The following is a 26,750-nucleotide window of genomic DNA, read 5'->3' as shown; positions in this document are numbered from 1 at the left end:
CCCCACAACCCTGCCTTCCCAGACAGGTATGTGCTCTATGGGAACCACCGGGACAGCTGGGTGCATGGGGCCGTGGACCCTGGGAGCGGGACAGCTGTCATGCTGGAGATCACACGCGTGCTGGGCAAGATGCTCAAGGAAGGTGAGTGGCAGGAGGGGAGAGCGGAGCAGGGAGAGGACCCATGTATCCAAGCTCCCGGCTTCCTCCGTTCTGGCCCCCTGGCCCGCACTCGTCTCCCGCGCTGGGAGAGACCCTAGGTGTCCGGGGTCCTAGCCCCCACCGCTGTAACCCACCGGGCCCCGCTCCCTTCCCAGAGCAGCCCCAGGCTCCCCGGCCCCAGGCCCGAACCCCTGGGCCTTCTCTCCCCTTAGGGACGTGGCGCCCGAGAAGATCCATCATTTTTGGCAGCTGGGGGGCGGAGGAGTTTGGTCTGATCGGCTCAACTGAGTACACAGAGGTACGCATGTGTGCAGGGGTGTAGGGCTGCACTGAACGTGCTCTGGCTCACCAGCCAGCCTGGTGTCCCCTCCCGCTTCCTGGCTCGGCCCCCAGGTCACAGCCAGCCCCATCTCCCCGTTTTTCCCTGGGCCCAGCCAGCCCTGTAGCCCCTCTCCTGCCTCCCCCAGCCCCACCATATTAACCCCCATCCCTCCCCCAGGAGTTCTCCAGCAAGCTGCAGGCACGAAGCGTGGCCTACATCAACGTGGACATCTCCGTCTTCGGTGGGTCTTTCTGTACATCCCTTTATCCATCCAACCCCTGCGGTCAGCACGCGGTGCCCTTTGCAGCCTCTCTAGGCTGGGGCCTGGCTCTGGGATCCTATGACCCCAGCTGACTTCCTGCCCTTTGGGCAGGGGGCTGGACTCGATGATCCCCCGAGGTCCCTTCCAGCCCTGATGTCTATGAAATCTATGAAATCTGCTGAGACCTGCCGGGGGGAGGGAGGGGAAGAGAACACAGACACGCAAGCCCACACGAGCGTGCTATTGATCTTCTTGCTACTGATGTAAACTCTGCCGCTTACAGAAGACCGTGTCACTTAGATCGATTCTGCCTCAGGCTTTCTGAATGTCTGTACCTAGCTCTAGCGAGTCAAGTCCACTGGATATGAAATACAGTGCAAACAAATGCATGAATGTGAGAGTGTACAAGGGCTGCCTGAGGTAGGCAGGTGTGCCAGCGTGAGCAGTCAGAGCGCAGGGCAAGCCCGGCAGCATGGGGTTAACACACAGCCTCTGCAGGGCAGAGGGCATGTGTGCAGAAGTGAGTGCACGTGAAGCAGACTCTGCCTGCAAGAGATCAGACGTGGGAGAAGGTGCAAGCGGCCCTGCAGGCAACGGTGTGGAAAGCATACATATCAAGCACACATGCAAAAGCCTGCACATGTGAATACACAGGAGAACATTCACGTAACACAAATGCACAAGAGAGACCACGTATGCCCAAACATGTGACCCTACGTTCTCTGACCCTATGTCCCTCCATATCTCCACAGCTAATGCCACCCTCCGAGCCCAGGGAACCCCTCCTGCCCAGAGTGTCATCTTCACAGCTGCCAAGCAGGTGTGGGGCAATGGGGTCTTTCCACCCATTCCCTTCCTTCCCTGCCCCAACTCCCCGTTCATGCATCTCCCCTTCACCCCTGCAGGTTCCAGCCCCGGGCAGCGGCACTGGGTCAGTCTATGACAACTGGAGGCATCATACCAACCGAAGCAGCCCCACCTATGGGGTCATCCCCAGGTGGGATTTGTAGGGCACCAAAGGGGGCCAACCTGGGGAATGGGAAGGTGGTACATGGGGATGGTTGGACAATCCAGGGGGTGGGGAGGGAGGATACGGGGCTGGCTGACCTTGGGAGCTGATTCGTGGGGAGGAGTGGGGATATGGGGCTGACTGGGTCTGGGAAGGGTGATCCGGGGGGCACTGGATTGGCTAGGGGTGTCCCTGCTGGCCTCAGTGATGCCTCACTTCTCTCCCACCCTCAGCCTGGGGTCGCTGGGTGCCGGCAGCGACTACGCCTCCTTCATCCACTACCTGGGCATCACTTCCATGGACCTCGCCTACACCTATGACCGGGTAACAAGCCTCCGTGCTCCCCCCAGGGGCAATTACAGGGTCCAACAGGAGGTGCTCCGCCCGGGCCCGCAGGGCTGCTCCTGCTCCCCCGGCACCATGCTGCAAGGGCAGCCAGCAAGAGCTGCTCTGTCCAGGTGCCCCTGCCACCCCCAGCTGATTTGTGCGTACCCCCCTTTCTACCCCAGAGCCAGACCTCAGCCAGGATCTACCCTGCCTACCACACGGCCTTCGATACCTTCGACTACACCGACAGGTTCATTGACCCAGGTAATGGAGGGGCTCAGACCCTCCTCCCACCACCCCCCAGCAGAGGGGCCAGATGCCTGCGTTGCCTTCCCCACAGGGTTCACCAGCCACCAGGCCGTGGCACGGACAGCCGGGAACGTGCTGCTGCGTCTGGCCGACAGCCTGGTCCTGCCTCTCAATGTCAGCGACTACGGGGAGGCTCTGGAGGGGCTGTACAGTGTGGCTGCCCAGGGGCAGGTGCAAGCTGACCTCGTAGCCCACAACATCTCCCTCGGTGAGGCGGGGGGCAGGCAGCAGGGGGTGCCCAGGCAGGCAGAGCTGATTGCAAGGCCCTGGCACGAAGGGGGCCCTGTGCTTTGGGGGGGGGGTCCATAGGGGCACCCTGCCTGGGCAGGCAGGGCCGGCCCCGCTGCCCCAGTACTAGGGGCACCCCGCTCTCCAACCCTTCATCTTGTCCCTGTACAGCCCCGCTGAAAGTCGCCATCGATCGGTTCAAGACCATCGCTGCTGACTTCAACCAGCGGGTAATGAAGCTCAAGGAAGAGTCGTCTCCTAAGTAAGTCCAGCTGCCCATGCAGCAGCCCTGTGACACATGTGTGCATACACGTGTGTGCCCATAGCAGCGTGGAAGCAAGTCCTTGTTGCCCCTATAGGTTCCTATCTGCTCACGCATCATACATGCAACACAAGTGCACATGCACATGTGTAACCCACATGTGATGGGCATGCTTTACATGCACACATACATACACACATTGATCACACACTTGTGCTGCCTGCTCCTGCTTAGGCCTAGCTGTAAGCAGGGGCCACTCATGCTTGGGTTCCCTCATATGATGGAGGCACATGGTGCACCCACATGTGCATGCAGCTCTGCACATGTGTACGCTCAAACCCTGTGGGGCATTTGCACAGGTGGAGTCCACTGGTGCTAGCATGTGGTACCATGGCAGGGGCAGAGGACAAGTTGCCTCTATGACCCATGCAGGGGCTTGCACGCACTTGTGAATGCACGCCTCCTGTACCACCCACCCCTCTCTCACCTCTCCAGTCCCCTGGAGGTCCGGATGGTGAATGACCAGATCATGCTACTGGAAAGGGCCTTCCTGGATCCCCGGGCTTTCCCCAACAAGTATTACTACAGGTAACCTCACTATGGGGAGGGACACTAGCCCGGATGCCTGGGTCTGTCCCAAGCTCTGTGAGGGGGGTGGAGTTGAAGGATTAGAGAAGGGTCCTGGGAGCCAGGATGCCTGGGCTCTGTCCCGGGCTGTTGGAGGAGAGCAAAGGCTAGTAGGGGAAGGCTGGGAGCCAGGATACCTAGGGCGCCTATACACGTGCGCTGAGGCTGCTTCGATGTGCTGTAGTTACAGTGCATCGGAGCAGAGTGGATTAACTGAGTCTGCCAGAGGGTGGGACTTACCACCCTCCAGCAGACTCCAGCATCACATGCATCAGCATCCCCATGCTGAAAAATGGCAGTGGGGGTGCTTTAACGAAAGCACCCCTGCCACCGTTTTTTGGTGCAGGGACACTAACACACATGGTGCTGCAAGCGCTTTAATTAGAGCAGCTCTTGGAGCGACTCTAATTAAAGCGCCCCCTCTGGAGGATGTGTATAAATGCCCCTAGACCCCATCCAGCTTAGAAAGGGAATGGGGGCTGAAGGGTTAGATCCGGGAGTGCGGGCACTGGGTTTCCACCCCCTGCCTGGGAAGGCAATGGTTTTTAGGGGACTGGAGCTGGGAACTTGGACTCCTGGGTTGTGTCCAGCCCCGGGAGGGGAGTGTAGGCTGGTGAGTAAGAGCAGGAGGGGCTGGGAGCCAGGACGCCTGGTTCTCTCCCCGCTCTGGATGGGCAAGGGGGTCTGGTGAGTGAGGACCGGGTGCCCAGACTCCTGGGTTGTGTCCCTGGCTCTGCCACTTCTCTCCCCTGCATAGCCCCCCTTGTTAAGCTGTGCTCCCTCCCTACAACAACAGTGACCTCTGCTTTCCATCTCAGCCATGTGCTGTGGGCGCCGCGGGCCGCAGGTGTCCCCACCTTCCCGGGCCTGGCTGAGGCCCACGCAGCAGGGGACTGGGATGCCGTCCGCAAGCACCTGAGCATCGCCACACAGGCCGTGGAGAGTGCCGCCTCCACCCTGGAGCCCCCAGCCTAGGCCCCGGCACCCTCTGCCCCCCAACCCAGGGGCAGTTAACCCCTGCAGATAATGACCCTGCCCCCCAACCCCACAAAAAGGGCAATTAACCCCCCACAAGCCCCTGGCAGTAAAGCACTGGTAAAGAGCAGCCACTGCCTCTGTTTGTTCCTGCAGCCCGGCTAAGGGGAGAGGTGGCCACCTTGAAGCCTCTACCATGGTGCAGGGCCCAAGAGCCGCAGCCCAGACACCTGGGTCTGAGACCTGGAAGGAGGGGTTAGACTTAGAGACCCCCATCCTGCCCCTCCCTCACTCCACCCCATTCCCCCGCCATGCCCCTCCACCCCTGCGTGTCTGTTCTCCTTCATCCGGCGGCCCCCTTTCCCCACCCTATTGCTTCCCCTATGTGAAACGAACCCGGAGTGGTTAGGCATCAGTATTGTACAGCACGTGTAGCCATATCCCCTTGGCTGCGTGTGAGAGCCTGGCGCGGATACATCAGTTGGATTGGAGTGAGAGAGACCCGTCAAGGAAACCCAGCAGGAAAGGGAGGAAGGGCTCAAGGGAAGCCCCTTCTCCTCAAATACATGGAGGCTGTTAAGAGGCAGAAAGACCCAGAAACTCCAAAACTGCAGCAGGGAGCTGCAAGGATCAGGCCCGAGCTCGGCTGGCGGCAGGGCTCTGCATTGTTCCCACCGTGACAATAAACACCGCCGGGCTTAAAGATGGTTGTCTGGTCCCCGTGCACTGGTGGGTACAGATCCCCGGGGAAGCCAACCAGGGTAGCACGTTCTTGCACAGGTTTTGTGAAGAGGGGTCAGAAACACCCCCCACCCCAAGGGCCTGTCCCAGGTGTGTGGGGTGGCGGTGCGGGGTCAGCAGCGGTGCAGACCCCTCCATGAGCCACCTGTGCTGTGGCAAGCGGGGACTTGGCCAGCTGTGGCCAGACAGATCTCAGGGCTCTTCTCCCATGTCCCTTCAACCCCAGCTGGGAATAGCCACCGACCACTTCCCCCCAGCTCCTGCCCTGTCCGTGCGCTCCGGATCTCGTACCAGCCCGCAGCCCTCGCGGAGGGAGTCGGAGGCAGGGCCCCATCCCTCCTCTGGTCGTCATCAGATAGGCCTGTCTCTGAAGGGGAGCTTGCTCTCTTTGGCCCGGGATAGCTCAGCACAGAGTCTGCTGTCGCCTGCGGCAGCCACTCTGTGACCTTCTGGATACCGCCTCTCGCTGCCGCGAGTGCTCACCTGGGGACCAGTGCCTGTTCCCACCCGTGCGGCTGCCCCGTCAGCCGTCCCGAGGGGAAACAGCAGGACAGTGTGTCCCAGGGCATCAGGGGAAGGCTTTTAAAAATCCAAAGGCCCTCCTGCACACGATGTCCCCAGGATCGGTGCTGGCACTAAAGGCCTGGGGACAGGCTCTGCCTTGGCATGTCCGAGTGGTCCAGCTGGGCCCTGCGGTCAAGGCACAATGGGGGAGTTTGGGGCTGAAGGGATCACGGAGAAGGGGGTTATTTGGTGGTGAAATAAATAATGTTTATGAGGATATCTTTTCAAACAAGGGCACAAGGAGTCTGGCCAAGTGGGTGATGCACCTCCTGCACGGCGCACAGCAGCGAGCGACACGGGGGGCTCTCTGTCCAGGTCCCAGCGCGGTGCTTGGCACCATGGGGCCCCGATCGTAGCGGGGGCTGGGTTGTCTCCCTGCAGGCCATTGCTCTGGGTCTCTCCCCAGGAGTCAGAGCAGAGTCTGGGCACGTTTGCTATGGATGGGATGAGATGGGAGCAGTCCTTGTGCCAGCCCAGTGAGAAGGGACGTGTGTCTGACTATGTCTGGGGAAGGGGAAGCTGGTCCACACGCTCCTCGGGCTGCGGCAGGATTGTGGGAAAGGGAAGGGAAGACAGTGACAGCAGAGGAACCCGTCTCACGCTGGTCGGTGCGTCTGAGCGCGCTAGAAGTGACTTGGATACGCAGCTGCGCTGCAGGGATGCCCAGGGCTGGGATTATAGCGCTAGAGCTCACAACCTCACAGCTGATGGCTGACTCTGAGCACCAGCCCAGATAAGGAGCTGCACAGGCTGACCTGGGTTACTGCCCACGAGTGATGTCTGAGGCAAATGCATGGACAATGCAGCAACAGGGCTGGGACCCCACATTAGCTCTTGGCCTAAGCAACAGGGATCTACAAAGCAACCTGAGATTTGGGACATTTCCAGAAACGGTATCAGAATTGATTACAGCTCTGGGCCTGCTTGTGAACCAGAGAAAGGTCTGATTCCCGTTTTGGTTTTTGGTTTTTAATCTTGCCCTAGCCTTGTTCTGCTCAGGGGCTGACGCTGGGTGGTTCATTCTTCCGTTCGGGGAAGGAGGAGCCTCCGTGCCCCTGCTCACAGCGGGACGCTTTCCTTCCAGCAAATCCATTTGAACTCAGCAGTGCAAACTTCAGATGTAGTCTGATCCCCCTTTAACACCCCACAGCTGTTACCACCAGCAGGTCCTAACAGCGGGAACCTGGAGAGCACAGGAGATGGCAAGTCATTGTTAGTGAGCCACGTCTGGTCCCCATCATCCCCCTGGAGCCAATGGCACAAGCAGCTCCCGGGCAGACCTGGCCCCACATGCTTATCTCATGGGGCAGCTTTCCTCCTCCTCCTCTTCCTTTCCCATGCACCTCTTCTGCAAGTTCCTGCATCACTTACACATCACAGTTACTACCCCTGGGCGGCTCCTTCCCATGCCTCTGCCCATGTGCAGCCATTTCTGGGCAGATCCACACTGCTGCCCTGGGACACTCTCAGGCCTGCCCTCTAGCCCAGAGTTGCCTGACTTCTACATGAAAACTCCTGTCCTCTGTTAGGGTGACAATAATTTGGATCTTAGAGAGCGCTGGATTTGCAGCTGAATACAAGGCATGACCTGTGGCCTAGCAAAGCTGCTGACCACAAGGCAGGATGACAGCTAAGCCAGCCATTTGCTTATGCTAAGTAACTGTTTTCACTGTGTCAACCATTTTTTCTGGGAAAAGCAGCAATTAAGGCTGTGTGCTGCAAACAAGTTAGAGTAAGGAACAAGATAACATACCGGGGCCCAAAAAGGGTGGGGATGGCACAACCTGAGACAGAAAAACAGACTGAAATGTGGAAAACAGCACATAATTGGTAGCAGAATCCAAGACGAACTTATGGAAAAAGGTGAATGGTGATTGGTGGAGAAGCCTCCAGAAGCTTCCAGGGTTTGGGCGAAGTCCGCCCATTGGCCGAAGAAGAGAAGTCAAGGTCTTAGACATGCGCTTATTGCAAGAAGACATGTAAACGAATGAAATGCATAGGCAATTCCGTGTTAAAGAAACAACCAGTAAACAGGCGGAGCTTGCGATGGGAGGAGAAATGGGAGGCACATAGGAGGGGCGAGGGTAGAATGAATGGTAATGCGCATAAACCAAAGGGTATGAATGTGGGGAAAACTACTGTTCAGGGCAGGACCCCATTTCCTGTGGTGTGAGGCTGTCGCCATTGTGAATAAAGCTGTTGCGAGGAACGTGTGCTGGTGTTTGCTCCCTGCTCTGCTCCGGCTAACGAGCAACGGGATCCACGGTAATTGGACCGTCATCTCCCTAGTCGTTGGGGGGCCGCATGGAGTCGGGGTCTAACATCCTCAACCCTGGGAAGCATCCAGCTTCCCCCAGGAATTGTTCTGACTTGCAGGGCCTCAAGTCAAGCTAAGTGCTGGCCTACCCCTCCCTGCAGCGTGCAGAAAACTCACCTGAGCTAAAAGTCACAAGCACGGGCTGTCTGGCAGCCCCGGTCCTTCTGTACCCTATTCCCTACGCTTCTGGCAGTGAAGTGCCCCTGGGTTGATGGCACCCACAGTCTACTCATGTGCTCCAGAGCTGGAGCTGCACCAGTGAGACGGCTCTGGGCTCATCCCTACAGCTGCACTCAGGTTCTTTGGGACAGGCTGCCATGGTGTAGACGAGCCTCCTGCTGCCCTGAAACAGCTGAGCACAGGGGGGAGACATCGGCAGTAGACAGGCTGATTCCTGAAAAAGGCATAAGTCCAGGCTTTTGAGCAAACAGCCTGCCTGCTACTCATTTCTCCCTTCAGTACCTGATGCACAGCTTTAGTAAGGTGAGGTAGATGAGGACAGACCAGCTCATGTGGCTTGGGCTTCTTCAGGGCAGACTCAAGAGCCACCCCTAAACAGCCACATAGACACACCCTGGAAAGTTGTTCATAAGCATTGGACTAACCGCATTGGCCCTGTAGAAATAGGACTAGAAAAGTATGGGATTTTTTTTTTTTTTTTAAGCTTTCAGACTTAAATAAACATAAGTAGGCTAGAATAACAGAATTGAAAAATGACCGTGGAAGATCAGACAACCCAATCCAGAGCAGGATTTTAGGAAGTGGGGCAACACTCACAGATTTTGGTCCAATGTGGAGCCATTCACCCAAATCCACTCTTCCGCGGGGGATACAACACGGACTCCAATCCAGACAGGATACTGCCCCTGCGTGACTTTGTGCACGAGCTCCTGTGGAGGGGGCAGAGCAAGGTGCCAGGGTGAGCACAGCCTGCGAGGAGTCCTGGGCTTCTTTGCTTCATAGGTAACTAGAAAGCTTGACCGAGATCCCTCCCAATGGGCACTGGAGCACTGACGTCCACACGTGACTTTTGGCGGATGATGGTCCAGCCATCCCTCCCATCCACAGAGCAGCACCAGTGTTGGCAAGAAGGGGCTATTAGAGTGACCCAGGCTCCGGGCCAGGTTGCACAGGGACAGACGAACATGAGGAACAACGACACACTCTTGTCACTGTCTGAAGAAGCATTTGAGTTCTGGACTTTCCTGGGCACTTGGGAAAACTCCACCCAGAAAGGCTGATGCCACTGCTTGCCCCTGTCTGGCTACTCTCCGTGCTTGGGCCCTAGAGGGGAAGGTGCCCTCAGGAGCGGGAGGCAGCAGGAGGACCAAGTGGAGGCACAGTGGTTATGGAGGGGCAGGGAAACAGCTGGCAGCTGGGCAGGGCTTGTACTTTTTCCTCTCTTTGGAGCAGGGCTGGTTGCAGCCTCCTTATGTTACTCCCTGTAGCCCGTGGGGCGGGATTCCTGCTGCAACGTATGTGCTGTGTAATGTGATACATTGTTTGTACAGGAAATGTGATGTGAGTGTGTAACAGAAGGAGAACGACCCTGTGGAGTCCTGCTGGCTGTGACGGTGGAGTACAAGTCCCAGAGGCACCTGGAAGCAGGAAGAGGCAGGATGAGCAACCCTGCAGAGTCCTGCTGCCATGAGTCTGGACTGCTAATCTCAGAGACCTCGGGGGCAGCAGGGGAAGGAAGCAAACACACAGCCCAGGCTGCCTATATGCAAGAGAGCTTGGGTTGGCTGGAGAGCTGGGAATGAATGGAGAGGGAGGAAAGCCTCTGCACAGCAGAGATGAACCAAAGACCAACTGCGTGTAATCCCTGTCCTAGAGATGTGTACAGAGTGACTCTGGAAGTTGGTTCAAAAGCTTTCCTGAGGGCCCCTAATAGGCTTTTGTAATCCTGCTTCCCTGTGAGCACTAGGCCTTGTAAGTCTAGCTTGCCAACCTCATGCCATCCAATTACCTTAGCTGCCAGTTCGAATTGTGGATGCCCGATATCCCATTCCTGTTGTTCCCCACTATAGGGTGCAGGTTTGAATATAAATCTTTGACCAAGAAATGGGGCTTGTGTGTTTTCCCTTCTCACGGGGGTGCTCCTTCCCCTGAAGCATCCATCTCTCCTGCCCAAAGCCCACGCAATGATAAAAATATGCACTCACTACAACAGTTTGCCTGCACTTTATGACCTGTGACTGCCAATTCCACCACTGCCACCAGTTGTAGCAAACCCCTGCAGCATCAGGCACAATCTCCAAAGTCAACAAGGGGTTTACTCACTTTTATATAGAGGATCCTAGGGATTAGGGTCACTGGCCGACAGGCCACAGGCAAGGGACAAAAACAAGTAAGTGGACATTCAAAGTATAATAAAATGCACTTAAAGGGCCACTAAACATGTAGTGCTCAGCACCCCTGGAGTATACATTCAGCACATGCAGTCCCCTCCCCACCTCCAGAGGTTGCCCCAAGAACCAGCCTCTAGTCTACTCATTCTCAGCTCACTCTCTCCATCCAGCCCAGGCTCTCTGACATGTTGCCAGCATGGGCTGTGGGTTCGCTTCCTCCTCCTGCTTCCCCCACTAGGTCTCTGGGATTTGCAGTCCAGCATTACAGCAGCAGGACTCTGCAGGATTGCTCATTACTTGCTTTTCCTGCTTCCCAATGCCCGTGGGATTTGTAGTCAGCCAGCAGGACTCCACAGGGTTGTCCCCCTTCTGTTAGATACTCTGATCACATTTCCAAAGCACACAACGCATCACATTATACACCCATACATTATACCGCCTCCCTTGTAGATCTGTGACACTGCAACATGTTCGGTCAGTCTATAAGGTGCACATCTACCCTGGCCTCTTGGTGCAACCGGTGGCCAGTCCCTGCCCTCGAAATTCAGCCCTTCCCCTCTTTCTCTCTGCTCCTCCTCCTCCGCTGTATTTTACCATCTCATCCAGGTGTGGAGCCACCAGCATTTCTGAGTCCTTTGCTGCACAGTCCTTACGGCTCTCATGCCAGGGCTGGGTCTCTTGAGAAAACCAGTAGCACTTCCCACTGTGCTGCAGCCAGTCCACGGGGCAGAGTCTGCAGCTGGTGCCCCCTGAGGGAAAAGTGAGCAGAAAGCCCCATTAACGACACTGAACACTGGCAAACTCCTTCCATATAACAGCTCATGGGGCACCAGGTTTGCAACAGACCATGAGGGATTTGGGAACACAAAACCTCGCCCAGTGTCAACTGTTTCACGAGGAAGGACTTTGATCTAGAAAAGCAGATCGGCTATTTCAACTGGGAATGGGCAGGAGCCGCACCGAAGGACGTTAGAAATAAAGTAACAACAATCAATTTTTCAACTATTACATCAGATAATATGCTGATGGGAATAGTGAAAATGCACACCATTGTTATGACCCTGCTTTCAATGACTGTACAAATACTATACTGATGATCTAAAAATGGAAAAAAAAAATCTAAATTTTCAGTGCAAAATCTCAATATTTCAACACGGAATTTTACCATTTCCCCTTTGGACAAATTCCAGAACGAATATCTTTTACAAAACGCTATGTGATGAGACATTCAAATAACCTTTTTATTCTAAATAAAACAGTGGAGACATTCCCCCTGAGAAGGAAACGTCCTGGGCTCCCGTCAGCAATGGGAACCAGCTCCTAAGCAGTGGTGAGTTATTTCCCACCACTCCCAGTATCTCTGCACTCACGATATCAGTGGCATTACCCAAAGAACCTTGTCTGCCAGCAGGACTGTGCACAGACGGCACCTGCCCTTGCACGGGGAAGACTGGTACCGCCTATTATCCTCCCACCAGCTGCTGTTTGGAACGGGGAGACAAGGAGGACAAGCACTCTCCTCTTTCACACAGGCCCTGCCTTCCTTGGTGGCACACAAGAACACAAGTACCTGATGAGCGGAGCTGGTTGGGGGCGCACAGGCTCCTCTGCAGGCGAGACACCAAATCCTTGAGGCCAGGACTGCACCCACATCCACTGAGTGCCCCAGTGACGCTGCCACTCCCGGGGACTGTTGAGGGGGTGGCATCACCTGCTGCCTCCTGAGAGGGACCCTGCAAAACTTCAGAAGAGCAGGCTGGGGAGCGAGGATCATTTCTACTGCTATGGCAAGAGGAGCCAATGTCACACACGTTTGCATTGTGGCGATGGCCATCACGGTCCAGGAGCAGGAGGCGTTTGTACACCAGCCGAGAGGCTGTTCTGATGCCCTGGAGCGCCAGTGCACTGGAGCGCGGTAATTACCTTGCTCCAGCAGTCACATCTCAGCATCCCTTCGCTTCAGCATGGCCACGGGGTGCTTTACCGAAGCCTTGTTCAAGAAGCTTTAGATAAAGCACATCCGCTTCCATTCTGAAGCATGGGGAGGGTGATACACGAGATGTTCCAGGGGCTTTAGTTAGAGCGACTCCAGGGGTGCTCTAATTAAAGCATCCCACCCTTCCCCCCCGGGCCCCCGGAGCATGTGTAAAAGTGCGCGATGTGAAAGGCAAGGATGCCCTGGGTGATTAGCAGAGATAGCGGGCAGGCTGTAACAAGCCAGGAAGCCATTGTCTGTGACTTTATAGATTTGATAGATTTCACAGACATTCGGGCTGGAAGGGACCTCGGGGGATCATCGAGTCCAGCCCCCTGTCCCAGGGGCAGGAAATCAGCTGGGGTCACAGGATCCCAGCAAGATAAGCATCCAGCTGATTCTTAAAAGTGTCTAAAATAGGTGCGTGTCCCACCTCTGGGGGAGTCCGTTCCAGGCCTGCGGGGCTCGGACAGTAAAGAAGTTTTTCCTTATGTCCAGCCTGAAATGGTCTTGCAGGAGTTTGTGACAACTGGACCTTGTCATGCCTTGGGTTGCCCTGCTGAGCAGGTGTTGCCCCAGATCCGGATGCACACCCCTGATGTATTCATAGGTTGCCACCAGCCTGCACTTCTCCAGGCTGAAAAGTCCCATGGCTCTCAGCCTCTCTTTGTAAGGCTTATTCTCTTACCCCAGGAATGGGCAATTATTTTGGGCGGAGGGCCGCTTACTGAGTTTTGGCAAGCCATCGAGGGCCGTATGACAGGCAGCCCAGGGCAGATTAATATTAATTTTCTCAAATTTTTAGGGGCCTCGCGGGCCTGATAGAATGGCCTGGTGGGCCACATCCAGCCCCAGGGCTGCATATTCCCCACCCCTGTCTTACCCTCTGATCATGCGCGTGGCTCTCCTCTGCACTCTCTCAAGCTTCTCCACGTCCTTCCTGAATTGCAGAGGCCAGAATTGGATGCAGTGCTCCAGCTGCGGCCCCACCAAGGCTGAGTACAGCAGGAGGGTGACCTCCTGGGTCTTGCTAAAGATGCATCAGTAGATGCAAGCCAGAGTTTTGTTTGCTTTGCTGGCTGTGGTATCGCATTGGTGGCTTGTGTTCATCTTGTGGTCAATCATGACCCCCAAGTCCCTTTCGGTCACGGCGCTAACAAGCGTAGCACTGCCGGGCCTATAAGTGTGATGCAGGTTTTTATTCCTGAGATGGAGCACCTTGCATTTCTCCGTATTGAATGCCATCAGGTTTTTATGCACCCACCTTGCAAGCCTGTTGAGGTCGGCCTGGATCACCAGCCCATCCTCAAGTGTGGACACGCTTCCCCAAAGTTTGGTGTTGTCAGCGAACTTGGCCAGTCCACTTCTGACACCAGTGTCCAGATCGTTTATGGCTCATTACTACCTACCTGGCACCTCTGTCCATCGCTCTTCAGTCCACAGGTAGCAATGACCTTTTCCTCTGGAACGGTCTTGCTCTTCTACGAAGTTTCCTTTCTACTGCACAAGCTTGTGTTTAAGCTACTCCTGATGAGGTCTCTTGGCTCCTGCTTTACAGCTCTCCTCCGCTCCTTCAAGCAGGTCGTCTTTACTTGCATATGGACTTACAGACAGGACATTGTTTCATCTGGTGTTTGGTATTAGGTTCAAGCTGCATCTTCTTCTTTTCCAGACCAGAGGAACGGCACTTTGTGCCCAAAAGCTTGTCTAACCTCTTGCCCCTTGACATTCCTGCAGAACAACTGCCTGCAGGGTGGCTTAATGGCCCCTCAGTCCTCTTTGGATGGGAAACCTGCGCCCAAGTTTTCCCCAGGAGGAAGCCAAGGGTTCTGCGTCAGGAACAAGGGACCACACGTTGGGCCAGGAGATGTTAACCAACGAGCTGTTGGTATCCAAAGCAATACAAGGTGGGTACATTTCTGGGTCAGGCATTTCCCCTTCAGAGCAGGTACTAACCCACAAAGGGCAGCACATCCCTGTGAACATTGCTCATTGGGGGTTCGAGCTGCAGGGCAGAGGGGAGGGTAAGGCTGCAACAAATGGACTCTGGAGTGGACAGAGATGTTGGGAGGAACTGGGAAGAGACACAGGGAGGAAGAAATTAAGACCATCCTTCATTATGGATGCTCAGATCCATTCCACCTTTTCCTTTGTACCTTGGTGGGCAAGCAGAGAGACGGGGCTTCTTGGGTACAGAGCTCACCGAAAGGGCAGACTGGGGATTTTGGAGAAGCGTGCTGGCTGCTGTTGGCTTCTGCCGAGTCCAGGGGCATGAGACTCTGAGGAAAGGGGTTGTAAACATGAGAACAGGGAGAAGCCACCTGGCTGGCATCATTGATTTTTCCTCCTAGCTGGAAACAACCTTGCTAACAACTCAGGCCAGAGGGGAAGCAGTGTTTGGCAAGATGAAGTTCCCTTCCTTTGGGTCACCTGAATGTCCCAACTCCAGCTTCATCTGAATGTTGGCCGTGTTACACCACACCTTGGCAGGGCTGAGGTGCATTTGCTGTGCACGGAGCAGAATCAAGGTGGGGCTGTGCAGGGACAGAGCCGGATCCACTCCAGTGCAAACAGGTAGATCACCTTGACTGACTCACCTTTCACACTCAGCACTGTCACCACCAGTGCCAGGAGAAGGTTGCCAGCCAAAGCCACTGTCAGAAGGAGCCTACATCGGCTGGGAGGTGGATGGACATCTGCAAGATGAAGCATTTTGTGAGGCACTTCCTCCAGCTAAAATGCTTATTTCTTCAGTGGGTGTTTGGGCCAGGACACACACCAGCATAACCCACCTCTATACCATTGTAAGCAAGGAGCAGACTTATGATGTAGCCCTACACTGGGGTAACTTGTTAAAACTCAGTGCAGAGTTACCTGGAAAAACTCAGCACTAAAGCTACATTGGTGTAAGTGCAGCCAATCCAGGTGTCTTGTACCTGCCCCGCTCCAGGTAGCTGTCTGCTCAATGCAAATAGGCTACTGCCAGCTCTCCCTCCATATAGCGGCGATAATCTCTAACAGCGCAACCACAGGAGTTAACCTGGAAACTGGTGCAGCTTACACTGGCGCACAGTTGGATAAAAGTGGCACCTGTCTTAAGTGACCTGCCTGCCTAGAGGAGTTTTCCATCTATTGACTCCTCTGTGAAATCCTATGAAATATGAACTTTCATTTCTACCCAGGAGAACTTGTGCAATCTTTTCTCTGATGCCTGATGAAGGGAGTTTGTGCTCAAAAGCTTGCAATTAAAGAAATTTTTTTTGCAAAAAATTTTGTCGGTATAATAAAAGATATCATCTCTTCTACAAGTCCTGATTGCCTGCACCTGTCTTAAGGCATCTGTGTGCCCAGACCCATGATCTCATCAAATCCATTCATCACAGGCTAGTGGGATACTGGGACTAGTTGAAAAGACGTCAGACCTGAGTAGGTCATTCCTAGGAATTCATTTGATCACCTAGCCAAAGCATGGCAGTCTGATCTGAAAGCACTTCCCTCCTCTGCATTAACCCATTAAACTCTTCAGCCACTGAAAAGGAAGGTCAGCTTTCAACACTGGTTCAAATCACGTTTTTCCCTTTCTCACTTGGGTCAACTAACCCGGGAGAAAATCAGCCAGCACTGGGGGTAAATGCGGGCTATGCAGATATGCAGGGTCAGAGTTTCCAAACTAGTGAGGTGTCCAAGAGGTGGATAGATGACACACTTACACTGGTGTAATTGTGGACCAATGCTAATTACACCAGGATATGGAAGGGAGAGAAGCAGCCAACTCAGGGTAGCTCATAAAGTTGGTGGTTATTTCTGTGCCTTGCCACAGTGGTGGGGGAGCAGGAAATAGCCTGTTTGCCTTGAGCAGAATGGTACCCTGGGGTAAGCTTTGAACAGATGAGTCTTATACCGGTGTCACTAACACCATGCAGTTTAATCCCTGATTTTTCCTGGGATAATGCTATACAAGATGTAAGTAAATGACTTCTGTGTCCATCACCTATCCACTCCTCTTTCACCAAGGTGAGGGCTGATTACATTGGTGTAAAAGGGTTCTTTGTCCAGTCTCCATAAGTCACTGATTTCACTTGGAGGCTTGCACCTAAACAGAAGATCTGGATCATTATCCACTGCAGTTAGTGGGCCAGGTTTCATCTGCATGTATAGACTGCCAGAATGAACAGGTATCCTAGAAATTCTCTAAGGGCAGGGGGCACAGGTCCCAGTCGGTCTCCAAGAGGGCAGGCAGAGCCGTGCCGGCTCTAGGGGTAGCCATCTCCCAGCCACGTGGAAACTGGGATGGGATGGACCTGGCATAACTGAGGGACCCATTGTGAGCCAGACAAAAATCCCTCAGTGGGCCGGACCTGGCCCATGGCCTGTATTGTGCCCACCTGTGGCCTAAGCCATTATGTAAAAGGACTCGTGCTGACCAAAAAAGGGCTCTTGGATAAGGAGCTAGGAACATGACCCTCTCCCTTCATGGCACATCGACATCCTGCACTCCAAGGCTCCTGGGGTATTTAATGTTCAACTATTTCCCTCTAAGAAGTGACTGCTGTGGCCCTTCTCATTCCTAAGGTCCTCCTCGTTTCTACCATTTGACAGGCAAAGGCTGGGATGACCCCCAGCTGAGGGGAGCCAGCCCTCACTTTTGGGTCCAGACCTCACCTGGTGTGAATCAGCCCTGGCTCCACTGGGCTGAGGGCAAGCAGACTGTGGGAAGTCTCTGGACCAGATCTCCTGCCTGATACCAAACATCCCTTGCTCCATTCCCTGAATAGTCCAGGCCTCCAGCTGGTGTCAATCAGTGTCCGCTTCTTTAGGGTGGGGGTGAGGTGCCCATGGGCCATCATTGCCAAGGAGTCAAAGTCACCCCTCTGTCTTCTTTTACTCAGACTAAACAAATGGTGGATGCATCTACATGAGACACTTTACTGCACATTAGACTAACCTAATGCACATTAAAACATCACCGTCTACACGTGCACATCAATTACTGCCCATTAAATTAGTCTAACACGCTGTTTACTAGTACTAATACATACAGGTACCAGAAAAAAAAGTGCATTAACTAATGAGCTGAAAAGCACATGTAGACCTGGACTGGAAGCAATTTGCTCCTGGTCAGCCTCGCACCCCCTGGGACCCTGCCCACTCTGCAGACAGATCAGCTGGACCAGCCTCCCTCCCCCAGCACAGCATGAACAAAAGGCACCAAGGCAGACTGTACAAGGTGGGCAGCTTCAGGTTCAGGGGCAGAGCATGTCACCACTTGCCAGCACGTCTCACCCAGGAGTTAATGAGATCCTTTCCCTATCATGTCAAACTCACTGGCCGTGCCCTGAAGTGGCAGCCCCCTTCCCACAGTTAACAATATAAGAAGCGGGCATTCATAGCACAGGACCTCACCCTGACTCACTCACCATGGGACGCAGGGGCCTGATGAACAGTGGGCGACTCTGCAGGGACGTGGATATCGGCATAGATGATGTCCCCAGTCATAGCCACCCCACACCAAGGGGGAGTGCCTGCAAGCTCTGAATCCCTAAAAGCATTAGGGAGGCAACTGCTGGGTGAGGCAGGAGGGGCTGCACCCATGGTCATGACGCAGCATCTGTCAGGACTGGGCCAGCTCTCTCCCACTTCTGGTCTGTGGTTTCCTTTGCTGTTCAACGGGTTTTGTAGCCCCACTGGCAGGAAATCGAAACTGCAAAGAAGGGGCAAACAGAGCTCAGCTGACCCTGGCAGAGCCCTACCCCCTTGCTGGCATCCCTGAGCATAAAGGATGGGGCCACGATGGAGCCGGTTCAGCCGGACCAAGAGCAGAGGGGAACTTGTGGCTTCTGCCCGCTCCCAAGGGGCTCTTTAGCTTCCTCACTCCAGTTGACTCTCTAGCACCAAACCAGGCAGCTGCTCAGATGCTGAAAACTTCCTGCCATCAGAGCCTTGCCTTCACCCAATGCAAAGATTCAGCCCCATGTCTACAGGCTGGGAAAGGAAGTATTGTCACTTCAAAGTGTTTTCGCAAGTGCCTGGCTCTTACCCGAAATGAGATAAGCTGCAGACCCCACTTCCGGCCTTTGCTGCAAGCAGGGGAACAGCACAGCAGACAAAGGTCACACACAGGCAAAGGGAGAGGAAGGAAGAGGGTAAAGATGCTGCTCAGTGTTCCCCTGGGGTGGGTGTTTCCAGAGTGCCACAGGCTGCTTGGAAGAGGGCTTGAAAAAGGTGAGGCCAGAGATCACAGAGGGGCTCCGAGGCCGCTGGGGTTGCCAATACATGGAGCTGCTTCTCAGCCACAACTTTTCGCACGTCAGGTTTAATTCAAAGAATCCTTAGATCACAGAACAGAAGAGCTAGAAGGGCCCTCGGGATATCACAACTCGTGCCATCCCTGCTAAAGACAGGAACAATTATCCCAGCTAAACCAGTCCAGCCAAGTGTGTGTCGAACCTGCGCTTAAGCCCCTGCAAAGACAGCAGGGGAAATACTGTAACTACTGAGGTGGTTTTCCTACTGGCTGGGTAAAACCATGAACGTGGTACCCTGACCGAGGTAATGCATAGTTCGCCTCCCACTTCCAGTGCCAGTGGGAAGATCTCAGCTATACACCGACTTTATAGAAATGGGAGAGAACTCCTTAGCTACATCTGCAGTTAATGCACTGTTTTGCTAGTACCTGTGTGTATTGGTACTAGCAAACAGTGCATTAAACTAATTTGATGTGCAGTAATTGATGTGCACGTGTAGACAGTGACATTTTAATGTGCATTAGATTAGTCTAATGTGCAGTAAAGTGTCTTATATAGATGCACCCACTGCTTGTTCAGTCTAAGTAAAAGAAGACAGAGAGGTGACTTGATAGCCACCTACAAGTATGTTGGGGTGAACATCAGGACCTAGGGGAGAAACTTTAGAAAGGCACCCCTTGGGAGGACGAGGTCCAATGGGCACAAGCTAGTCAAGGAAAAGTTTAGGCTAGACAGAAGGAAAAACTTCTGTTCTGACTGGGCTCAATATGCTCCAGAGGAGCTGGCTGGGGCATGAGGGTGCTAGTGTGGAGCTCGCTGGCAGGCTGCTGTGCATGAAAAAACTGCAGCAAGGTCCTACTTGGATTTCCAGGTAGGACCCTGCTGCAGAGTTTATTAGCTTTGTGTGCCTTAAGAGGGGTGCACGTGTAGACGCCAAGATGTTTCCTGTGGAGCTAATGAGTGTACTGCGCAGTAAACGTCTCATGTAGATGCGCCTAAGCACTGTGTTCGTCTCAGGCCTTCTAGTCTCCTTCCTGATGTTAGGGCGCCGTAGGGTGATAATTTCATTCTTCCTTTTTTGTCCATTGAAAACCGTCATCCTTTGCATGGATCCGCAACCAACCCAAATGTCTTCTATCCCTGCTTTGAAGAAAGGTATCCAATGCCTTGGTCCTCTGCAGTGGGAGTCATGGGCCAAAGGAGGGGATGCTCCTACTCCAGGGTGAAGAATGGAGTCCCCAGCCTCCGGAAAGTGCCACAGCCCAAGAGAAAACAGGATATATGCTCTCGTGTTCATTAGCGTGCTGTGGATTGGACAGTGATAAAAGGAGACTGTTGATAGTCTCTGGGTTTGGGTCAAAGGGGAGAGCCACAAGGGTGGCATTGTGGTGAGGGTCTCCTATAGACCGCTGGGCTAGGAGGATGAGGTGGATGAGGCTTTCTTCAAGCAGGCAGCAGAAGTTTACATACTCTGATGGGGGACTTCAAGCCCCTTGACGTCTGCTGGGAGGGCAAAGCGGCAGTGCGCAGGCAATGCAGGCAGCTTTTGGAGAGCGTTGGGGACAACATCCTGGTGCTAATGCTGGCGCAGCCAACTAGGGGCCGTGCTCTCCGGGACCTGCTGCTCACAAACAGGCAAGCATTCAAGGGGAATGGAGAAATGAATGGCAACTGGGGTAGCAACGACCACAAGGTGATTGAGTTCAGTCAACTGAGGAAAAGAGGAAGAGGAGGAGCGGAGTAAGGACCGTGGCCTTCAGAAAAGCAGACTTTGACTCATTCAGGGAATTAATGAGCAGGATCCCCTGGGATGCCAGGCTAAGGGGGAAAGAAGTGCAGGAGAGCTGGTTGTATTTTAAAGAAACGTAACTCTGGGTGCAGGAACACACCATCCCGATGTGCAGGAAGACTATTAAGTGTGGCACAAGACCGGCGTGGCTTAGCAGGGAACCCTTCAGTGAGCTAAAACACACAAAAGAACCTTATAAGAAGTGGAAAGTTGGACAAAGAACCAGGGAGGAGTATAAAAAGTATTGCTTGGTCATGCAGGGATGAAGTCAGGAAGGCCAAAGTGCAACTGGAGTTGCGGTTAGCAAGGGAGGCGAAGGGCAACAAGAAGGGATTTTACAAGTCTGTCAGCAAGAAGAGGAAGACCAGGGGAAGTGTGGGTCTTCTACTTAATCGGGGAGGCAACCTAGTGACAGGTGATGCAGAAAAGGCTGAAGCGCTCAATGCCTTTTTCACCTCAGTCTGCGCTGGCAAGGTCGGCCCCCAGACAGACCGCACCTGGCAGCAGAGCGTGGGGCGGAGGGGAGCAGCCAATGGAGGCAAAAAGCTGCATGTCTACAAGTCCATGGGGCTGGATGTGATGCACCCAAGGGTGCTGATGACATTGGCGTGGCAGAGGCCCTGGCCTGGGACGTCTCTCAGGAGAGGGCTGTTGGGAGAGGGGTGGGGGTCACCAGGGCCACATCGCAGCTGGGTGGGAGCCCGTCGCCTGAACCCATGCTCTTCCATGGCGTGAGAGCAAACTGCCTGGCCTGCAGGGAGATGTGGGGGAGCTGCGCCAGAGCTGCCTGGGCGGCTGGCAGCAGAGGCCATCCATGGCTTGGCCTGGGTAGGGTTTGGGGAAGGCAGGCTGCCTGCGGCAAGCGGCAAGCGGCCCACCCGTGCCTGCTGTGGCTGCAGGGAGGAAAGCCTCAGCCCGCAGATCTCTGTGAAAGAGCCCACCCATGGTAATTTGAGGGCCCAGGGTTGGAGTACCTGTTCAGGTGGTAACTGCGACATGGTAGCCAAGAGCCTGTGCATGATGAAGAAAGCAAGGCTGTCTCAATCCCTGACCCCTGGATGGGGTGGGACCTGCTTTTTCACTCCTGGCTGGCCTCTGCCATTGAGGGCCATTGTGAGCAGCCCATTTGCACATGGGGGCCTCCTTGACATCAAATATTTGGCCACCTGTCAGCCAGGTGAGGCATGGGCATTGGAAGTGGAAGAAGGGGTTCCTGCCATGCATAAGTGTGTATATGGGTGCATCTATGTGCATATGGGTATGTGCATATGGCAGGGGGCTGCTTGCATACTAGGTCCCAGGAACTGGCTGGGGATGGGGAGATGGCCAGAGAGGGAGCACGGGGTATGTGCAGCAGAGCTCATCCGGGCAGTGCAGGTCCTGGTGGAGTCTGCATTGCCCCCCTTCCCGGCCCACCCAGGGCAACCAACACTGCCTCCCTCCTGCACCTGCCAGCCCCGGCCCCAACCAGCATGCTGCTTGGCTCCCCCTGCCTCCAGTGGCTCCTTCTCCTCTGGCCCCAGTTGCTCTGCTTCAGGCAATGAAGGCAGGACCAGCCAGAGTAAGGAGCTGAAGCTGGAGACAAGGTAAGTCTAGGGTTACCTGGGATGAGAAGCCAAAAGCCAGAGCCAAGGGTCAAACCAGAGTCATGTGCAAGGAACTAGAATAAGGGGTTTCTGAGGTCTTTCCAGAGTCAAAGGCAGGAGTCAAAACCAGAAGATGGACAGGGAAACTTGTGGAGCAAGAACTTGTGCCTTTGCCCAGAAGGAGACCACGGCCCGGACTTGGCTGTTTAGGGCTGAGGGCAGTGGGACCTGCTGCCTGGGGCTTCATGGGACTGGCTGGCCGGCCTGATTGCCTCACTCAGCCCGGGGGGCCCGGAGCGCTGCTCTGGGCTTGCTGCGGGTCGGTGGCTTGTCCTCATCTCTTGACTGGGACCGGCTGGTCCCTTGTTCTGTCCTGCTCTCGTGACACGCACCCACTCCGCTGGACACGACGAGTCAGACGGATGCCTGATACGAGCAGCTCCCAAAACGGACCCTACACGCCCAGCTCACGGGTGGTCACCGCTCTAGAGTAGAGCAAAAGGGGAGATTCAGGGACACCTTGAAGTCCTTTCTGCTTTTGCTTTCCGGGTGTGGGAGTTGTCTGTAAAATCAGCACCGCGGACGTGTTGGGGGGAGAAAGGACAGGAGCCTCACCCCCTGCACAAGACACCCTGAACCCCTCCCAAACTTACCATTTGGGGTCACGCTGAAGGAACTGGCTTCCCCAGCACGCTGAAGAGCAGGAATCAGCCTTCACCCCATTCTCCACAGGCTGCAGGTGCTGGGGCTTTTAACCCACTCTTTAGACTCTGCTGCCCCTGCCCTCCCTCTCTACCTCGCCCCAGCTCTTTTCTGCAAGGATAAGGACTTTTGGGGATGGGGGATTATCTTCCTTTCTTCACCCTGGAATCAACCCTGCCCATTTCCTCCGCCCGTGAAACTACAGCAGCATCAGAGAGAAAGGAGAGAGTACCAATCTCCTCGTCGGATGAGGAGGGAGGATGCCCTCTTTCCTCATTGACTCCCAGTGCAGAAGAGAGAAGAATTGAACCTGCTGCTTCCAGCTGTGGATCGGGGACAAGAGGCCTGGGTGCGAGCCCGTGCACCAACTACCAAGCCCAGCTGAGGAAGGAAATGGCCACGTTAACATTTAGATGGGATCTTACCCCTAGCGTATTCAGGGATTTGACACGACACCACATCCGATTAACAGCAGAAAGACTTTATTAACTATGCCCACAAGCAAGCTTTGAACCCAATTACAGAAAGACGCCTCAATATTCAAATAAATGAGCTGTTATCAAAGTCCAGGACATTTGAGCTGTTAATTGCGCATCTCACCAATACAGGCAGGAACCGGTCTCAGTCTTTACAGCCTTCGCCAGGCGTGGATCTGTCACCGAGGACGAGCACTGGGGCCTAGGGTTGCGATGCCGCAGTGAGCGATTTCACCCTCTCTCTTGGGGCGCGCTCCATTCCTTTCTTATACTCCCAGCTGTGCGCCTCCAAGGCATGCTTTCCTGGTAGCTTGACGGTTAAAGTCCAAACAAAGCAGATGGGGAAGGGTCATCATCTTCTGATCACGTCACATTTGTTAGCCACTTGGATCCTGTTTGGTTTGTCCGGTTGAGAAACTTACCTTTGCAAGCTCTTGATTGGCCCGGAGGTTAGAAGTTAATTAACTGAGAAGGGGCCTGACTGACCGAATAGGACACCTTGGGACGTTGGTTACAAGGCACGGTTTGGGGTGTCAGATCTGGACTCAGCCCTGACAAATACTTGAGAACAGCGCCAAGAAGAGTCTGACACACCAATGGTTGCTTCTCCCTGGATGCTCCTCCTTTGCCCCCAGTGCTCCCTGTACCCTGGACCACGTCCCCAGGATATGCCCAGCTTTCTTTACCTTAGTCTAAGCTTTTCCTCCTCGCCCTGCTCCTTTCTGCCATACTGCCTCATCAGCACGAGGACCTCTTCCACAGAGACACTCTGGGAAGTCTGTAGACATGCCTACGTGGACAGACAACTTCTACTACGTTCCTCAGTGCTCTTGGGAAGAGCCAGGTATGGTGGTCCTATGGTGTAATAGGCCGCGCGCTCTGGACCCTGAATCAAGTGATCCAAGTTCAAATGGGGGAGCAATTTTTCATAGCTGGACTCTCATAAGGGCGTTGTAAATACACAGAGTATCCCTTTTTTCAGAGGACTTCAATATGTTTTTGAGTCGTTTAAGGATGTATTCGGTATCTGTGTCAGTCTGAGACAAAAAGAAATGCGAAAATGTAGTGGTTCAGAAATGATACCATTTACTAGACCAACTAGGAAATTGCAAAAAAAAAAAAAAAATCTCTTTTTCTGCAAGCACTCAGGCTCAAGGAAAATTAAAGATGATAAAAAGTGCCTGTAGGTAGAAAATAAACTTTTTTTTTGCACAGAGGGACCTCGAGCTGGAAAAGCTGTCCCTCTGGGCCCATGAGTGCGTCTTGTGGGCTCTTGTCAGATTAATGTGCACATTCCTGCTGTTTCTCCGGCAAAGCTGCCATTATTCCCCTCCTGCCTACCCAGGACCCTGCCCTATCGTCCTCTTGCTAGGCAGCTAGCCACACAGCGGCCGCGTCTACATGAGACGCTGACTGCGCCATCCTTACCGTGCAGTCACATAGTACTTGCATGAGTTTCCCTCGCTTTATGCTGTGCGTGCATTCCTGGCAAACGGCGCATAACTCAACTTTGCATAAAGGGAACCCATTTTACAATGCAACAAATAGAGATACGTTCCGAGACCTCGACTGTACTGCCTCCAGACCCACTTCTCCCACTTTAGCAAGACAATTTTGGTCCTCGCCAACAGCAGACAGTGCACGCGAGCACAGGGTGGTGGTGAACGTTACCATAATGAGGCTGGCGACTACAGCGGGGAGCACAGACCTGCACGGGAGACTGTATTTTGGTGCGCGTTACTCCCACAACGCACCGCACAAAGCAGCTGGCTGCGGGCGGCCACCACACCGATCGCACGAGAGTGAATTTACCTCGCCTATAACGAATTTTTGGTATAAAAAGAGTCATGGCGTAAGAGTAAATCTGCATATACGGAACCTGCATAAAGCAAAGGCAACCTGTGCAAACAAGTGCTACGTGCCGTGCAGCGACCAGAGTTACTGCGCTGTAGTGTGGCCGAGTGGCTGGCAGGTGACGCTGCTTGAGCAGTAGCTCGTTACGTCATGCTTCCTGCCGCACAATGCTACTGCGCAGGAGTCCTGAGCTACGGCGCCGTCAGCGTCTCGTGCAGTAAGTGCTTGCAGCCCGGCTGCCCAGTCTCCTGCGCTGTCTTCCCGCACCTGCGGACATGCTGCGGTTCCTCTCCTAAAGCAACAGGGGCTCCTGGCTTCCTGTTACACCAAGGAGCACATCACACAGGCACGGCTAGTTGTGTGCGTGTGTGTAGAAACAGGGCACATGCATCAGTGTCACATGGTCGAGGGTACCTCACAGGTATACACACAGACGCACACCCAAGTGACTGCACGCTCCACCCACATGCACACACACACAAATGCAAATGCCCGTTGAAACATCCCACCCACCTGTGCGCTTGCACACAATTGTAGCGTCACACATGTGCACACATACATGGCTGCGGCACCACAGGCACACTGCATAGACACACCGGCACAAACCCACTCACACACATGCTGCACGTGTGTTTGTGAAGGTGGTGGACCAGCTGTGTGGGGCGTCACGGGGGTGTGAGTGTGGGCGGCCATGCACGTGGGCTGTTTCAGTGGGTGTTGGGGGGTGTGGCTGTAGCTGTGTGCGGGGTTGTTTCTGAGTGTGCAGTCCTGTGTGTGCGCGCGTGGGCACGTGTCCCCTTTCTATCTATGCAATGGTCTTCTCACTGCATGGCTAGGATGATAAAGACACATAACAAGCTGTAAACCACAAAATGCTGAACCCCACTCTCTAGTCCAGCAATTCGAGCATAATTGCTGGACGAACTGGGAGCTGGGGGCTTGGACAGGAGGGAGCTGTGACCCTGGATGCCTGGGTTCTCCCCGGCTTGGGGAGAGGAGTGAGATCGGGGGCCTGAGAGCAAGGGGAAGGGCTGGAAGCCCGGACGCTGGGTCCTCTCCAGCTCCGGAAGGGGATGTGATGCTTTTAAACACAGCGACTCCTTTGCCGTCTTCCCTCACCTACTTTTCCTGGAAAACACCGGAGCTGGATGCACAACCGTGTGCTTGGGCCAGGGCCAGATGGTGCCAGGATCATGGGGACTGGCACAGATTCAGGACTTGAATCCCCACTTCTCCCCTCAGCGGGTCTCAGACCTGGACCTACCTGGCCCTGGAGGTGGGGTGCGGGGGCGAGGCCCCAGGCCCCAGGGTGGGACAGACACCTGGCCCTTCAAGGGGGGCAATGCACCTCCCCGGGCAAGGGCCCAATCTGGATGTGAAAGCTGGGGGGGCAGCGAGCAAACTCCAACAATAGGTGACCAGGCCGCGGAAGGGGGGGTGCTAATGCAGGATTAACGATTATCTTGCCATGAGGTCGCAGTGATGTCAGAGCTCTGTTCCTTCCCCTCCCATTCAGGGGAGGGCAGAGGGTTCAAAACAACCCTGTTACCTGGGCAGGGGGCTGAGAGGTGACACGCTGTACCCCCCACCCCGCTTTTCAGCCCCCTTGCTCTTAAAGGCACAGTGCAGAAAGAGGGGCTGCCTACACCCCCAAATGCTGCTTCCCACC

The 26,750-nt window shown here is 54.5% G+C and overlaps 2 protein-coding genes across 2 annotated transcripts in view; one reads left to right on the top strand and one right to left on the bottom strand.

Moving 5' to 3' along the window:
- The window catches only part of NAALADL1 (N-acetylated alpha-linked acidic dipeptidase like 1), an 8,421-nt gene extending 3,869 nt beyond the window's left edge, over nucleotides 1–4,552 (top strand). Inside the window, exons 9-19 of the mRNA XM_019556412.1 lie at nucleotides 23–142; nucleotides 373–458; nucleotides 660–723; nucleotides 1,497–1,564; nucleotides 1,650–1,741; nucleotides 1,987–2,077; nucleotides 2,263–2,344; nucleotides 2,421–2,597; nucleotides 2,789–2,879; nucleotides 3,375–3,467; nucleotides 4,325–4,552. Of these exons, the coding sequence (XP_019411957.1) occupies nucleotides 23–142; nucleotides 373–458; nucleotides 660–723; nucleotides 1,497–1,564; nucleotides 1,650–1,741; nucleotides 1,987–2,077; nucleotides 2,263–2,344; nucleotides 2,421–2,597; nucleotides 2,789–2,879; nucleotides 3,375–3,467; nucleotides 4,325–4,481 (1,121 nt within the window). The 3' untranslated portion in view covers nucleotides 4,482–4,552. The remainder of the gene's footprint in view (nucleotides 1–22; nucleotides 143–372; nucleotides 459–659; nucleotides 724–1,496; nucleotides 1,565–1,649; nucleotides 1,742–1,986; nucleotides 2,078–2,262; nucleotides 2,345–2,420; nucleotides 2,598–2,788; nucleotides 2,880–3,374; nucleotides 3,468–4,324) is intronic.
- A 1,107-nt stretch (nucleotides 4,553–5,659) lies between these two features.
- Nucleotides 5,660–18,222, bottom strand: LOC109324426 (killer cell lectin-like receptor subfamily B member 1B allele A). The gene is made up of 6 exons (XM_019556426.1): nucleotides 17,847–18,222; nucleotides 15,027–15,125; nucleotides 12,025–12,195; nucleotides 11,049–11,203; nucleotides 8,881–8,993; nucleotides 5,660–6,969 (listed from the first exon to the last, which is right to left on the bottom strand). Exons 1-6 carry the CDS (start codon nucleotides 18,025–18,027, stop codon nucleotides 6,846–6,848), a joined length of 843 nt encoding a protein of 280 aa, XP_019411971.1. The 5' UTR covers nucleotides 18,028–18,222; the 3' UTR covers nucleotides 5,660–6,845.
- Nucleotides 18,223–26,750: the final 8,528 nt, after the last annotated feature.

This window comes from Crocodylus porosus, unplaced genomic scaffold, assembly GCF_001723895.1.
Source record: "Crocodylus porosus isolate Cpor-Errol unplaced genomic scaffold, CroPor_comp1, whole genome shotgun sequence".
Lineage (NCBI taxonomy): Eukaryota > Metazoa > Chordata > Crocodylia > Crocodylidae > Crocodylus > Crocodylus porosus.
The sequence above is the reverse complement of the archived record's forward strand: the minus strand, read 5'-3'. Positions and strand labels throughout refer to the sequence as shown.

What these genes read in the sequence shown, in the direction of transcription:
- LOC109324426 (XM_019556426.1), bottom strand. Translation starts at nt 18,027, where the DNA reads ATGACCATGGGTGCAGCCCCTCCTGCCTCACCCAGCAGTTGCCTCCCT. An exon ending in CAACCAGCTCCGCTCATCAG is followed by an intron (nt 11,204 to 12,024) that starts GTACTTGTGTTC and finishes CTTTTCCCTCAG; the next exon opens with GGGGCACCAGCTGCAGACTC. An exon ending in TCCACATTGGACCAAAATCT is followed by an intron (nt 6,970 to 8,880) that starts GTGAGTGTTGCC and finishes TGTGCTCTCCAG; the next exon opens with GTTCCCGCTGTTAGGACCTG.